This window comes from Microtus oregoni, unplaced genomic scaffold, assembly GCF_018167655.1.
Source record: "Microtus oregoni isolate MIOR12 unplaced genomic scaffold, Mior012 000002F_ref0000024, whole genome shotgun sequence".
In the NCBI taxonomy this organism is placed as follows: Eukaryota; Metazoa; Chordata; class Mammalia; order Rodentia; family Cricetidae; genus Microtus; species Microtus oregoni.
In genome coordinates, this window is record NW_024543061.1 from 73,696,254 (window position 1) to 73,713,688 (window position 17,435).

The 17,435-nt window shown below is 38.0% G+C and overlaps 1 protein-coding gene across 1 annotated transcript in view; it reads right to left on the minus strand.

The window, feature by feature from the left end:
* Lrp6 (LDL receptor related protein 6) overlaps positions 1–17,435 on the minus strand; it is a 131,215-nt gene that overhangs the window by 94,209 nt on the left and 19,571 nt on the right. Inside the window, exon 2 of the mRNA XM_041632490.1 lies at positions 14,118–14,511. Within this exon, the coding sequence (XP_041488424.1) occupies positions 14,118–14,511 (394 nt within the window). The remainder of the gene's footprint in view (positions 1–14,117; positions 14,512–17,435) is intronic.

Consider the following 17,435-nt stretch of genomic DNA (forward strand, 5'->3'; position numbering starts at 1 on the left):
CAGTTAAGAGAACAACATGTAATCAAGAGAAACAAGAAAAAGCAATCAAACAGGTAAGGTTCAAGACTTGAAGAATGAAATGGAAGTAATGAAGAAAACACAAACCGAGGGAAGGAAGGAAATGGAAAATCTGGGTAAACGAGCAGGAACTACAGAGACAAGCACTACCAAAAGATTACAAGAGATAGAAGAAATAATGTCAGACACTGAAGATACCATAGAGAAAATAAACACACTGATCAAAGAAAACAGCAAAACCAACAAATTCTCATCACAAAACATTCAGGAAATCTGGGACACAATAAAAAGACCAAACCTAAGGATTATAGGGGTAGAAGAAGGAAAAGTACAGCTCAACGGTCCAGAAAATATATTTAATAAAATTATAGAAGAAAACTTTTCCAACCTAAAGAAAGATATTCCTTTGAAGGTTCAAGAAGCATACAGAACACCAAATAGACAGGACCAAAAAAAAAAAAAAAAAAAAAAACATCTCCTCACCATATAATAATCAAAAAACAAAACATACAGAATAAAGAAAGAATATTAAGAGCTGCAAAGGAAAAAGGCCAAGTTACTTATAAAGGTAAACCTATCAGACTTACACCTGACTTCTCTGTGGAAACCATGAAAGCCAGAAGGTCCTGGATAGATGTACTGCAGAAACTAAGAGACCATGGATGCAAGCCCAGATTACTATACCCAGCCAAGCTTTCGTTCACTATAAATGGAGAAAACAAAATTTTCTAGGATAAAAACAAATTTAAACAATATGTAGCCACAAATCCAGCCTTACAGAAAGTAATAGAAGGAAAATCACAACCCAAGGAGTCCAACAATGCCCACAATAACTCAGATATCTAATGACGCTTCACCAGCACAACTTGAAGAAGGGAAACACACAAACTCTATTACCAAAAAAAAGAAAAAATGACCGGAGTTAACAACCACTGGTCATTAATATCACTAAATATCAATGGACTCAACTCACCTATAAAGAGGCACAGGCTAAAAGATTGGATACGAAAACAGGATCCAACATTCTGCTGTTTACATGAAACGCACCTCAACCACAAAGACAGACATCTACTCAAAGTAAAGGGCTGGGAAAAGGTTTATCAAGCAAATGATCCTAAAAAAAAAAAAAAAGCAGGTGTGGCCATACTAATTTCTAACAAAGTTGACTTCAAACTAAAATCAATCAGAAGGGATGGAAAGGGACATTTTTTACTCATAACAGGAACAATTCATCAGGACAAAGTCTCAATCCTGAATATCTATGCCCCCAATATAAAAGCACCCACTTACGTAAAAGAAACATTACTAAAACTCAAGGCAGTCATCAAACCACACACACTAATAGTAGGAGATTTCAACACCCCTCTCTCACCAATGGACAGGTCAATCAGACAGAAACCTAACAGAGAAATAAGAGGATTAAGGGAGGTAATGAATCAAATGGACTTAACAGACATCTATAGATCATTCCACCCAAATAGGAAAGAATATACCTTCTCTGCAGCTCATGGAACCTTCTCGAAAATTGACCACATACTCGGTAACAAAGCTAACTTACATAGTTACAAAAAAATATTCGTAACCACCTGTGTCTTATCAGATCACCATGGATTAAAGTTAGAATTCAACAACAATGCTACCCCTAGAAAGCCTATGAACTCACGGAAAATGGACAGTCAACTATTGAACCACACCTGGATCAAGGAAGAAATAAAAAAAGAAATTAAAGTCTTTCTTGAATTCAATGAAAATAAAGACTCAACATACTCAAACCTATGGGACACTATGAAAGCAGTGCTAAGAGGAAAGTTCATAGCACTAAGTGCCCACTTAAAGAAAATGGAGAAAGCACACACTGGAGACTTAACTGCTCACCTGAAAGATCTAGAAAAAAAAGAAGTAGACTCACCTAGGAGGAGTAGAAGACTGGAAATAATCAAAATAAGGGATGAAATCAACAAAATAGAAACACAGAAAACAATTCAAAGAATCAATGAAACAAAAAGCTGGTTCTTGGAGAAAATCAACAAGATTGATGAACCCCTATCCAAACTAATCAAACGGCAGAGAGAGAATACACAAATTAACAAGATCAGAAATGAAAAGGGAGACATAACCACAGACACAGAGGAAATTCAGAAAATCATTAGATCTTACTACAAAAGCCTATATGCCACAAAATTGGAAAATGTTAAAGAAATGGACACCTTTTTTGATAAGTACCATATACCAAAGTTAGACCAGGACCAGGTGAACAATCTAAATAGACCTGTTAGTCGCGAAGAATTAGAAGTTGTTATAAAAAACCTTCCTACCAAAAAAGCGCAGGTCCAGACAGTTTCAATGCAGAATTCTACCAGAACTTCCAAGAAGACCTAATTCCTATACTCCTTAATGTATTTCACAATATAGAAACAGAAGGGTCTTTACCAAATTCCTTTTATGAAGCTACAGTTACCCTGATACCAAAACCACACAAAGACTCAACCAAGAAAGAGAATTACAGGCCAATCTCACTCATGAACATCGATGCAAAAATCCTCAATAAAATACTGGCAAACCGAACCCAAGAACACATTAGAAAAATTATCCATTATGATCAAGTAGGCTTCATCCCAGGGATGCAGGGCTGATTCAACATACGAAAATCTATCAATGTAATCCATCATATAAATAAACTGAAAGAAAAAAACCATATGATCATTTCATTAGATGCTGAAAATGCATTTGACAAAATTCAACATCCCTTTATGATAAAGGTCTTAGAGAGAGTAGGGATACAAGAGTCATACCTAACTATAATAAAAGCCATTTATAGCAAGCCGACAGCTAACATCAAATTAAATGGAGAGAAACTCAAAGCCATCCCACTAAAATCAGGAACACGACAAGGCTGTCCACTCTCTCCATACCTTTTCAATATAGTGCTTGAAGTTCTAGCAATAGCAGTAAGACAACATAAGGGGATCAAAAGGATTCGAACGGGAAAGGAAGAAGTTAAACTTTCGTTATTTGCAGATGATATGATAGTGTACATGAGCGACCCCAAAAACTCCAGCAAAGAACTCCTACAGCTGATAAACACCTTTAGAAGCGTGGCAGGATACAAGATCAATTCCAAAAAATCAGTTGCCCTCCTATACACAAAGAATAAGGAAGCAGAGAGGGAAATCAGAGAAGCATCACCTTTCACGATAGCCACAAATAGCATAAAATATCTTGGGGTAACTCTAACCAAGGATGTGAAGGATCTTTTTGACAAGAACTTTAAGTCCTTGAAGAAAGAAATTGAGGAGGATACCAGAAAATGGAAGGATCTCCCTTGCTCTTGGATTGGGAGGATCAACATAGTAAAAATGGCAATTCTACCAAGGGCAATTTATAGATTCAATGCAATCCCCATCAAAATCCCATCGAAATTCTTCACAGATCTTGAGAGGACAATAATCAACTTTATATGGAAAAACAAAAAACCAGGATAGACAAAACAATCTTATACAATAAAGGAACTTCTGGAGGCATTACCATCCCTGACTTCAAACTCTATTACAGAGCTTCAGTATTGAAAACAGCTTGGTATTGGCATAAAAACAGAGAAGTCAATCAATGGAATAGAGTAGAAGACCCAGATTTTATCCCACAAACCTATGAACACCTGATTTTTGATAAAGAAGCTAAAAGTATTCAATGGAAGAAAGATAGCATCTTCAACAAATGGTGCTGGCAGAACTGGTTGTCAACCTGTAGAAGAATGAAAATAGATCCCTATCTATCGCCATGCACAAAAATCAAGTCCAAATGGATTAAAGACCTCAATATCAGGCTGAACACACTGAACCTGATAGAAGAGAAAGTGGGAAGTACTCTACAACATATGGGCACAGGAGACCACTTCCTACACATATCCCCAGCAGCACAGACATTAAGGACAACCTTGAATAAATGGGACCTCCTGAAACTGAGAAGCTTCTGTAAAGCAAAGGACACTGTCACCAAGACAAAAAGGCAACCCACTGACTGGGAGAAGATCTTCACCAACCCTGCAACAGACTCCAAAATATATAAAGAACTCAAGAAACTAGACTTTAAAATGCTAATTAACCCAATTAAAAAATGGGGCACGGAACTGAACAGAGAATTCTCAACAGAAGAAATTCAAATGTCCAAAAGACACTTAAGGTCATGCTCATCCTCCTTGGTGATCAGGGAAATGCAAATTAAAACAACTTTGAGATACCATCTTACACTTGTCAGAATGGCTAAAATCAAAAACACCAATGATAGCCTTTGCTGGAGAGGTTGTGGAGTAAGGGGCACACTTACCCATTGCTGGTGGGAATGCAAACTTGTGCAACCACTTTGGAAATCAGTGTGGTGATTTCTCAGGAAATTCAGGATCAACCTACCCCAAGATCCAGTAATACCACTCTTGGGAATATACCCAAGAGATGCCCTATCATATGACAAAAGCATTTGTTCAACTATGTTCATAGCAGCATTATTTGTAATAGCCAGAACCTGGAAACAACCTAGATGCCCTTCAATGGAAGAATGGATGAAGAAAGTATGGAATATATACATATTAGAGTACTACTCAGCGGTAAAAAACAATGACTTCGTGAATTTTGCATGCAAATGGATGGAAATAGAAAACACTATCCTGAGTGAGGTAACCCAGTCCCAAAAAGCTGAACATGGGATGTACTCACTCATAATTGGTTTCTAGCCATAAATAAAGGACATTGAGCATATAAGTTGTGATCCTAGAAAAGCTAAATAAGAAGGTGAACCCAAAGAAAAACATATAGTCATCCGCCTGGATATGGGAAGTAGACAAGATTGCAGGGCAAAACCTGGGAACTTGGGGATGAGGTGGCATGGGGCTAAGGGGAAATGGGGTGAGAAACGTGAGAAAGAGAGAATGGAGGGAACTTGGGGGAATGGGATGGCTGGGATAAAGGAAGGGTGGACATGGGAGCAGAGAAATATATAGCCTAATTAAGAAAGCCATCTTAGGGTTGCCAAGAGACTGGACTCTAGAGGGGCTCGCAGGTGTCCAGGGAGATGTCCCCAGCTAGTACCTTGAGCAACTGAGGAGAAGGAACCTGAAATGACCCTATCCTATAGCCATACTGATGAATATCTTGCATATCACCTTAGAACCTTCATCTGGCGATGGATCGAGATAGAGACAGAGACCCAAATTGGAGCACTGGACTAAGCTCTTAAGATGCAAATGAGGAGCAGAAGGAGGGAGAACATGAGCAAGAAGTCAGGACCACGAGGGGTGCACCCACCCACTGTGACAGTGGAACTGATCTATTGGGAGCTCACCAAGGCCAGCGGGACTGAGACTGAATAAGTATGGGATGAAACCGGACTTTCTGAACGTGGTGGACAATGAAGGCTGATGAGAAGCCAAGGACAATGGCACTAGGTTTCGATCCTAATACATGAACTGGCTTTGTGGGAGCCTAGCCTGTTTGGATGCTCACCTTCCTGGTCCTGGATAGAAGTGGGAGGCCCTTGGACTTCCCGCAGGGCAGGGAATCTGGACTGTTCTTCATTCTCGAGAGGGAGGGGGGATAGAGTGGGGGGAGGGGGAGGGGCGATGTGTGTGAGAAGGGGGAGGGAAATGGGAAATTTTTTTGCAACAACTAAAAAAATAAAATAAAGAAAAAAAATAATAATAAAATTTAAAAAAAAAAAAGAGAGAACAACGTGTGCTACAGTATGAGTCCAGCAGGACCATGAAGCTGAAGATAGTCTGGACCACAGAATGTGACCCTGTCTCAAACAAACCGAATTAAATGTCTTATTCTGTACCACCAGAAAATGTACTTCTTTGTACTAGGAATGCAAATTTAAAGCATAAGCTATGGGATGGGAATGCAGCTCAGAGTAGAGTGCCTACCTAGCACTCCAGGAGCCCCAGTTTTAATTTGACAAACTGGCAGCAAAAAAAGCAAACAAAAAACAAAAGGTCATACTACAAAGAAAGCTTTTACTAAAAAACAAAGTTCCAAAAAATATTACGCTATATTAAGTTATTTAGTATCACAAATGTTCCCTTTCAATATTCCCTTAATAAAAGTAAGCTTAAAATATGTGGGCGAAAAAAGGAAAGAAAAAAAAATTAGACAATTCACTTGGGAGGCAGAGGCAAGTAGAACTCTGAGCTGGAGGCCAGACTGGCCTTCACAGTGAGTTCTAGGCCTGCCAGAGCTACATAGCTAGGACAACAAACAAAAAGACAATTAAAATTCATTAACTTAAGGTAAAATTATGGACTTTATATAAGGAAAAACTGGATGAGGGGTATGATATTTTCAGGGGGAAAATGCTCTATTTTAATATTTGAGAACATCTATACATACTCACCCACTATCCCCCAAGGGCCTGGATTCATATCCCAGGAGCTGAGCACTCACAACTTATAATAGTATTTCCTGACTAGACTAACAATTTTTCTAATATACTACTTTTAATTTGTAGATGATAACAGTGTGTGTGTGTGTGTGTGTGTGTGTGTGTGTGTATGTTGCAGTGGGGGGAAGGAAGGGTTGTTTTACAGGCAATAAGAAGAATTTCAAAATGTTATACATGTATAAGGATATCATAATAACCCCTTATTTTACATATATTCTAATAAAAATGTTAACTCACTTCCAAATAAATAATAATTTAATTAAAAAATAGAAAACAGAAGCCATAAATACAAACCCCTTAGCTACATTTTCCATTTTGTAAATAAAAAAATTCCTTTTACATTTTAAAGTACTTTTGATTTTATATCAAGTGAAACTGTAAGGAGGGGACTTGAATAGGTTTAAAGTCAAAACAGCTCTGAAAAAGCAAGGCCCAGTGTAAGATATACAATAAGAACAGTTGGATCATTGTTTAAAAGATCTGTTCTGTAGAACAGTTCTAAACTTGGCATTGATAGCCCAGAGCCTTCTCAACTACTCTGCGGCTCTCAAGCCTGAGCTACACCGTGAACTTAAGGTGGAAAACAGTGTAGGAAAGTGGGACGAGCTTGAGAGACAGGGATACAGAGGAAAGAAAGCAAGGTGGAGAAGATATAATAAAAGTATGATATGTACAGGTATGAAATTGTGAAAGAATGAATAAGTTTTAAAATACATAAATGAAAAAATCATTTAGGTTTTAAAAAGGGGCAGAACCCCACAATTCTAAGTATAGTATACCTATCAGGTATATACATTAATTCACTCTTATTTTCTGTCCCTGCCCCTCAGACCTTTTAAGATATAATATGCCTTTCTAAATGAAGCTCAGGTTTGGCCTTAAACTTGCTATGTCGCCCAGGCGTTCCTCTAATTCCTGTTCCTCCTACCTCCACCTCCTGAGTGCTTACGGAGGCATTTTAAGTTACCGTTTAGTGTTATTAATATATAAATATTAACAGTGAATATTAAAAATATATCTTTAAAATCTGTGCCATTGGGGTCACAAGTTTGCTCCACACACACGGGATAGATTCAAGCTGAATCACTAACATTTTACTTGCAAGTAATATTTAGTGATTTGAAATCAAGGGAAAAAAAGATCTTAGAATTACTATGGGACTTGACCATAGTAATTCTCAGCATAGGTTCTCAGCATCATGAAGGTCAGGATAGCAACGTGGGAATAAGAATGAGGAACTGAACAGGGGTGGTACAGGAATGTCCTCTACCCAAAATAAAAGACAACATTGCTTTGTGAAACATTTTCATAAGACACATATTTTCTTACTCCTTGGATTGAATTCTACACTAGCAGTCAGTATTAATGGGGGGGGGGCAGACTAATAGAGGCCCAATTTAGAAAAATCTTCCTTCAGTCTAGGCTAAGTGAACTGGTAATACAAAGAACTGCATACATCCCAAAGCACACAGATGTCTGCACTGGTTCCCAGTGTCCACAATACCAGTCATTCAACTGCCTTCCTTTTACATGGTGATGTCAGAGAGCGCAGTTGACTCTTGAATCTCGAAACCCAGGATTCTGGACTCTGAAAAAGTCTACTTTTTTTCCTCAGAACCATTTTCATGCACTTTATCTGAAAAGTAAACTTTATATTTCCCCAGAATATAAATATGGAGGGCTGGAGAGATGGCTCAGTGGTTAAGAGCACTGTATGCTCTTCCAGAGGTCCTGAGTTCAATTCCCAGCAACCACATGGTGGCTCCAAACCATCTGTAAAGAGGTCTGGTGCCCTCCTCTGGTGTGTGGGTATAAATGGAGGCAGAAAGTTGTATACATAATAAATCTTTAAAAAAAAAAAAAAAGAATATAAATCTGGAAATCAACTCTTCTGTTTGACAAGGGGTAAACTCAACTTGTGACTGCTTTTGCACTAAAAGCACAACCCATGACACATATCTAAGACCAAGAAAGATACTAAAAGGTTTTTTAAAACCTGTTCTGGGGGGTGTTTCAGGGGGGCTCTTTTGTTGTTTGTTTATAGTGTATACCATGTTCTGCTATCATGCCAGAAGAGGGAGCCAGATCTCATTACAGATGGTAGTGAGCCACCACGTGGTTCCTGGGAATTGAACTCACAACCTCTCCAAGAGTAGTCAATACTCTTAAACTCTGAGCCATCTCTCCAGCCCCATGATATATTTTTAATTCATAAGTTTAAACTATAATTTGTAAATATTTCCCTATCATATTAATTATCAAATACATGCTATTTGGCTAAATTGTATTTGGCCTCAATTGCATGTTAATTATATTTATTGCTATTGTGTGTACATGTAAACAAGTGCATAAATATGTGGGGTCAGAAGACAGCTTGTGGAAGTTGGTTTTCCTTGTACCGTGTGACTCCTAGAACTCAAACTCAGGTTATCAGGTTTGGTGACAAGTACCTTTAACCAATAAGCCATCTCATCAGCCATAAATTACATTTTAAATAGCCATGTGAGTCAAAGTAATTTCCCAAAAAGTAAAGGGATTTTTTTTTTTTTAGAACTGTTGGAGAGGAAAAGGTAAACTTACACCCCCACCCCATTAACCACAAACATCAGAAATAATGAAAAAATTTCACTAGGTGTTTGGGCTGAAGGAAAAGAATGTGTATATTTTCACCAAATTACATTTAGAAGCTAAATGACAACTATCTCTACCTTCAAAGTACATTATTATTGATTCTTACAATGATGTATATGTTGAGTCATTGGCAAATGCTCACATTTAATGCAGAAAAGGCAAGATAACAAAAACCTCTAGTGTACTTTTTAGTAATATAGCAAGCCTATTATAGCAGAAGAAAAGCTCATTTGCTTTAAGGAATGAAATGAAAATAATAATTTCCACTCACTAAATCATTAGCTCGTAATTGTTTAAGAGCTGAGCATGTGTGTTTGTGTGTATGCATAGTGTACTACCACACAATTACAACCCCATGTAAACATGAACAAGGGTGATACCAGAATTATAGTATTTAAGCTGTAACACCATGAATTAGGCAGGCAGTGGTGGTGCACACCTTTAATCCCAGCACTGGAGAGGCAGAGGCAGGCCTCTGTGAGTTTGAGGCCAGCCTGGTCCACAAGAGCTAGTTCCAGGACAGGTTCCAAAGCTACAAAGTGTAGTGAGGAGCTGCGGGCTGCGTTCCCGCTGCCCGGCTCCCAGCCGCCTGGCTAGTTTTACACCCGAAAATAACAACACACAAATTGTATTCATTTAAACACTGCTTAGGCCATTATATCTAGCCTCTTCTTGGCTAACTCTCACATCTTGACTAACCCATATCTAATAATCTGTGTAGCACCACGAGGTGGTGGCTTACCAGGAAGATTCTAACGTATGTCCATCTTGGGCTGGAGCTTCATCATGTCTGACCTGGAAAGGAGAGGCATGGCATCTGCCTCACTTCCCTTCTTCCCAGCATTCTATTCTGTTTACTCCGCCTATCTAATTTTCTGTCCTATCAGGCCAAGCAGTTTTCTTTATTGACTAACCAATGAAACAACAGATTGACAAATGACCTTCCCACATCAACAAAGAAACTCCCTCTCAAAAAAAAAAAAATGGATTAGAGTAATCAACCCAATAAGAGCTCTCACTGACCCTTCTAATTCCTTTACTACTACCCTTTTCATGTTCAAATACTTGCAACATAACACACATAATAATGTATAATAACATATAATGTGTGTTATGTATGGGAAAAAAAAGTTATCTCTCCCAAGTTTCTGTCCTTAAGATAGATCCTTAAATTATACTCCCTTTTTTCCCAAAGGAAGCAGCAAATGGAGAGAGCTAAACACACTAACACTCAACAGTGAATCTCTGTTACCACCCTTGTACTGGGAATAAGCTTGTCAAGAAAAAAAAAGGAAGAAATGGGGAAACAGGAATGTCTAACACCAGCTCTCAGAAGGCTGAAGCAGGATGACATGCCACCCCAGCCTGAGCTGCACTCTCTGAAACTCTGAGAAGACCTGACTGAGGGAGAAGGGGGAGAGGGGACGAGGACATAAGAGGGAAAGAGAACTGTTGCTCTTTACCAGTCTTCTTCTTAAAGATCAGCAGAAGCAGCTAATCTAATGTGATCTTCAAAAACAGGAATGTCACAAACACATCCCACCCCTCAGACTTAAGTAACTCTGTTAGCGAAACACCAGCTCCACCCCTCAGGACTATGCTCAAAGTCTCTAACTAAACAGCTTACCATACACAGCTTCTAAGAATCCCTCTTCTGATTCCCAACCCTTTCCTACATCCACACTTCCTGATGCTTCATTAAGAGCCAGGGAGCCAGCTTAGAGTAATGGTGTCACTTAATGGCACTTGCACCAAGCCCGCCCACCAGCTTGATCCATGTGGCTGGGTGAACTGACATCCTGAACACAGCCCTCCCTTCCACCTTTGCACACCCTAATGTGTGCATTTTAAAGGGCCATCTCACTTCCACAGTTGCTCCTTTGTGATGGTTAGCATTATTACGTTTGAGACCAAAAAGAAAAAGAAAGTGCCTCTAGCATGTAAACCCTAGCTCATACAGGCTGTGCCCTATCACCCTACTTCCCTTTTTCCCCCAGATACTGAATACCCTGCCAATCCAGTTCCCTATTTTCCTGGATGTTGAAGACTGTTCTTAAGTTGACTGACCTTGTAAAATTTGCTGTTCTTACAAAACAAAAGGTCCTAAGACTGTATTTCTGCTTTTGTAATCAAATTTGCTTACTCTGATCAAAAAGACAATCACAAGACCCAAAATTATAACTTCTAGGGTTTTGCCTTTATAAGCCCTGGACTGATATGGTAAGGGGCTGCGTCTTGGAAGCACTCTCAGGTATGTAAACATGGTGCCAGGTTTGGGTGCTGTACCTAAATAGAAAGTCTCTTATTAAAACTTATTTATGGTCATGGCAAATCTCTGAGCAACCCCAGACTCATGATACCTTAATTATAGATCGTATATATTTTATATATAAGTATGTATGTATATATATATATATATATATATATATATATATAGAGAACAGTCAAACCTAAAATTTCATTGTATTGTCATCTTTTACAGTTAAACAAACTTTCCATTTGTTTACAACATGGAACTACCTTTATTCTATGCCTGCAAATCAGGCCTGATATCAAAAAAAAAATCCATACAAACTTTTATCTGATTACTCCAACTTCTACTTTATTATAAAAAAATTAATTTATTCCTATCTACAAATATATCTAAAACATTCTAATATCATTTTTTTAAAAAAAATCAAAGAAACATATTAAAATACTCAAAGTATTCAGAAGTTATCTTGGGATTTTAACAAAATCTTAGTCCATTCATTTCAGATTCATGTTCACATAGGTACCTACACTCAGCCACAGCAACACAAGGAATAAAATGTACAACACTGTACAGCAGGACTGAGATGGTGCGTGAAGAGCAGTGCAGACCCAGAGCTCATGTTCTGCGAAATGGAATTTTCAGTTTTGAGCTATGTTTCTCTTTAGAAAATAACCCTTTGCAACTCCAGGGATGTAGCTCAAGAAGAGAGCACTTGCCTTGCCTCAGTGAGGCCTCGGGTTTGTCTAGCACAGGGGGAAAAAACAGAAGTAACACCATCACTGCAAGTACATGAAATGCATGTTTAGCTAAGTAGAAATATGTTATTATTTATTCTTTCTATTCAGCACAGATACATTAAGCAGTATTTCACAGCTTAATATAAAAGATACTATTGCAAAACAATTGGTTATATGATAATCTATGATCAAGAATATTTTTTGAAATCTCATTTTAAGTGATTAGATACTGTCTTCCTTCTCCCTTAATGCCTTAAAAAGAAAATCCACAAGAACTATAAACATGGTTGTTCTATATCTTCTGTAAGAAACAAACCTATATTGTTGTTTTTTGTATTTCTTAATTTTATAAGCTTTATTATAAAAAAATGCAAATAAAACTCACACACCAAAACCAAGCAGGCTCAAAGTCTATACATCTCAGTGAACTTCTGTACAGTTTTAATATCAATTCTGAAGCCATAAGCTTCATATTAGATTTTACACATTCACTTAATGGATTTATTCACCATTAAAAACAAAAAAAAATCCACAACCGCATTAGAACTAGAAAAACAATTAGCTTTACAGCCTTTTTCATATCTCATGTCCATTCCCTAATCCCCTAATATTTACCCTTTCCTACTGTTATACTGTATCTTCGTGTGTGTGTGTGTGTGTGTGTGTGTGTGTGTGTATGTGTTTGAGTAGATTCCCCATACGTTAGAAAACATCTAGGTTTTTTTCTTTCTGAAATTATGAGCCCTCATTGAATATTTTACATTCTAAGTCCATCCATTTTCCTGAAATTTTTTTTATTATTCTTTGTGTCATTCACATCATTCCTCCCGGTCCCACCCATCTCCCTCTCCACACCAAAATAAACAAAATAAGATTTAAGAGAAGGAAGGAAGAAAAGAAGGATGGACGGACAAGAATAGGAAAAATCTCATCATGGAAGCCACAGTGTAACAGTGAGTTGCTCAGTAAACCCCTTTATGCACATAAATTTACATGCAGGTGTTTATTGAAAAGAATCACTGTTCTGGTTTGAGGCCCGTGGTCTCTGCTGCACCATCGACAAGGAGCCCTCACTGGGACTCTTCCTAGACAACAGGTTGCTGCCCTGTGTCATGGAGACCCTATAGTCCTGGGTCTACAGGGCTGACCCCACCCTCACCCGACTCCCTACCCCCATGTTTCAGCAGGTCACAGATGGGCTGGATGTTGAGGTTGGACAATATATAATTCTGGCTCTGGGCCTGGGTACTTTCAGCGTTTGTTGGCCTGCCAGCTCCCCCGTCTTTGCCACTATGGTGGGCTCTCCAGAACTGCCCTGGCTAGTTCACCCCTTACAGCAATGGGCAGGGCCAATTCTGGAAATTTTTGTGTGTGTTTGTGTTATATGTATGTATGTATATATTAAAGTATATTAAAAGAAAGAAAACAAACTATCTTTTTTCATTATACATACCAATCCAAGTTCCCACTCCCTCTCCTCCTCCCATTCCCTCCACATACCCACCCCACCCCACCCCTTCCAATCCTCAGAGAGGGTAAGGCACATTGCTTTGGGGAAGGTCCAAGGCCCTCCCCACTATATCTTCTCCTGGAAATTTTAAATTTTACTTTTCTTTAGAGCTGAACAGTGTCCATAATATTATCCATTCATCTCTTGACTGACAACGAGGTTGATTCCAATACTTTGCTGTAGTGAATAAAGCAGCAATAACCATGGACATGCAAATATCTCTATGTTAGGGTATACAGTTCTCTGGACATGTGCCCAGGAATGAAATCATGAGGTTACACAGTAATTCTATTTTTAATTTTTTGAGGGATCTCCAAACTGATTTCCACAAAGGTTCTATTAATTTGCACCCCCACCAACTGTGGATAAACATTGTCATTTAAGAATAAACCCAACTTTCCATAGTCAAGTCTACTTGAAAACAAAACCAGAGTCCCATTTCTCCCGCTCCCCCACCCTTTAGCAGTGAGAAGTGTTTACCAATGGAGAAGACTAGACAAAGAAACTGGAGCCTTCTGTACATTACACAGACACTTACCCGTTTGATGGGTCTAAGGCAATAGCTCTGGGTTGATCCAACTCTTGCCAAAATAAAACTTTTCGTAAAGATCCATCTAAATTAGAAACTTCAATACGATTAGTTTCAGAATCTGTCCAGTACAATTTTTCTCCAAGCCAATCACATGCCAGCCCATCCGGGGACAATAATCCAGAAACGACAACATTCTGTACACTCTCAGTTTTGTTAAATTCTGTTCGCTTAATGGCTTCTTCGCTGACATCACTCCAGTATATCAAGCCATGACCAAACACAAAGTCCACCGCAGCTGCATCCTCCAAGCCTCCAACTACAATCGTTGCATTCTCTTTGCCGTTTGTAGCATCAACCAATCTCAAGTCCCGTCTGTTTGCATAAAGCAACAAAGGGGCCGCTGAAACAAAAGGAAAAATACATAAGCAAGAAAGAAGAAAACATATCAAATCTTATAAATTGGGTTTCAAATTAGCATCTGTGACCAAATACTATCAAAATTAAAGTGGGAAATAAAGAGGCTAGAGAGTGGTTCAGCAGGTAGAAGGCCTGCTGTTCTCGCAAAGGACCTGGGTTTCGATCCCAGCACCCACATCAAATGTTTCACAACCACCTGTAACTCCAGCTCCAGGGTCTATAGACACTACACATGTGGTACACATAAACTCACACAGTCACACATCCACACACATAAATAAAACATACTTTTCTTTAAATGGGAAGTAAATCAAAAGTGAACTGGCTAAAATCTTTTCACATTTAAAATGTTTTTCTAGCACTTTAAAAAAGAACATAATGAGAATTGAAATAAGTTCCACCCAGGTGTCTTTTCTTATTGAGTCTGTCAGACACAATTTAAGAACTTATACATACTAAAAAAGAGTAACTAAAACATTCATGCTCTACTAGTAGGAAAAGAGTTGGCAAGTGTTTGGTTAGCTGTCCGGTTGCAGAGCTGGTGATCAAACCCAGGGTCCTCCAGTATGCCATGCAAGCACTTCACCATGAACTACTGCCTCAGTCCCAGCTGACAGTTTATTAATGGCTAGATGTACAACTGGCCATATGATCCAGCCACTACACACTTAAGTATTTACTAAGGAGAAATAAATACATATCAATATAAACACTTACAAATAAATGTTCAAATAAATTTGTTTGTAATATCATAAATTAGAATCACCCCAAATGTAATCAACAACAGTGATATATTAATAGAATAAGAAGCAGTAGTACATATTTGCTGTCCCAGCACTAGAAATGAAGAGACAGAAAAATCAGAGCTCAGTTTTCCTTGACTACCTAGGGATTTTTAGGTCAATATGAGCTAAAAGAAGCTGTCTCCAAAAATCAAAGTCAACCACCATTTCTAAAGAATAATAAATCATTTATACATGAAAAATGAATTAATTTCTAAATAAAACATGGAGAAAGATGCCAAACTAAAAAGAAAACTATTTCATGATGCTCATCTATGAAATCGTATAGAAAATGTCAACTAATCTAATCTGACAAAAGGATGATCTTCTTGAGGTGAGCTGTGGAAAAGAACAGGAAACAAGGGTTAAGTTCCCCATTGTTTTTCTGCAGTGCTAGGGACTGAGCCCAGAACGTGAATATGCCAGGCAAGCACTCAGCACTGAGTCGCATTTCCCACACGGGTATAAGGAAACTTATTTCGATTATGAAGACAGCTTCACAGCTGTATGTACATATCAGACCTTCCCACATTTTACGCTTTAAAAAAGCAACATCTATTGACATACAATATCAGTATCTTAATACAACCTAAATAAGCAGCCTAGCAGAACCTAATACTATAACTTTTTATGCTGTTCAATATTAATAATCTCTAACTAGATCTAATATCACAATTAAACATAAACCCTACCATAGAGAAATAACATTTAACTTTGATAAAGTTGAGTTGCTAGGACCGTAATAGTATAAATTCTGGGGTTTTTTATTAAATATATATCCCAAGTTTCTGATTTACTTTCCTAGTATCAAGCAGCAATTAAAAACTGAGTGCCACTGTCCTACAGAGCTTCCTGTGTTAATGGGAAGTCATCACTGCACAATGAGTACCCATCAGCCATATATGATCACAGAGCACGTAAAATACAGCTAATAAGATACTAATTTTTCACTTTATAAACATTAGTTCATTTAAACTTAATGAACAAATATGGGTAGTGTCAGCAAAGGAAAGTGATGATCTAGAAGCTAGAACAAAGGCCACAAACAAGGCAACAAGAATGATAATATAACACAATAATCCATGATATTCTTTCATAGTTACATAAGGTCTAAAACTGTTCAAAGTCCAACCCAAAAACTATCGACACTAACAATTTTCTTTTCAAAAGTATTTATTGGCTGGGCAGTGGTGGCTCACACCAGCACTCAGAAAGCAGAGGCAGGTGTATTTATGTGAATTCAAAGCCAGCTTGGTCTACAAAGCTGAGTTCCAGGACAGCCAGAACTGTTAGAGAAACCCTGTCTCAAAAAAAAAACAAAAAACAAAAACAAATTTAAAAAAAATTATTTATTCTTATTTTATGAGTGTTTTGTTTTCAGTAAATAGGAAAAGATTTATATGATCTGAAAATAAGCTTGTGTGTGTGTGTGTGTGTGTGTGTGTGTGTGTGTGTGTGTCTGTGCACTCTCTGCCTACACATCTGTTCACCACATGCATGCTTAGTGTCCACAGAGGCCAGAAAAGGGTGTTATATTCCCTGGAACTGGACTTACAGATGGCTGTGAATATTAGTAATCAGAACCAGGGTCCATGTACAAGAATATCAATTGAGCTTGACTATCCACCCCTAAAAGTAACCCCCCTTTTATAAATTACAAATATTACTCTAATTTGAAAAAATAAGTGGCTCATAAAACTACAAAAAAATATAATGGTTAAGCCCATGTTTAGAGCTGCACTGGTCAAACAAGTGTTCTAGTAATCTGTTAGATAACATGAATTTCTGATCCAACCACACTGAAACCCAGGGTTCTCCGTCAAACACCTGTGGGCAACCACTTCACTTGAGAAATAAACTGAGTCCTTTCTTCTTACTGTGTAACTACTACACACTTTAGATTCCCCTGAACTCATGGCAGACTTGCACACATCACACTAATGAACCAGTCCCAATAGTCACTATTGAATAGTTTTATATTCAGCTTTTTATAGTATAAGCCAAAAAGAAGCATCAGAAAAACCATTCCTATTAGTGAAGGGTTCAATGCCAAAGGCTGCAGAAAACTAAAAAAAAAAAAATTCCCAGGACACTTAACCCTTACAATTCAAGAGTAAAAACAATG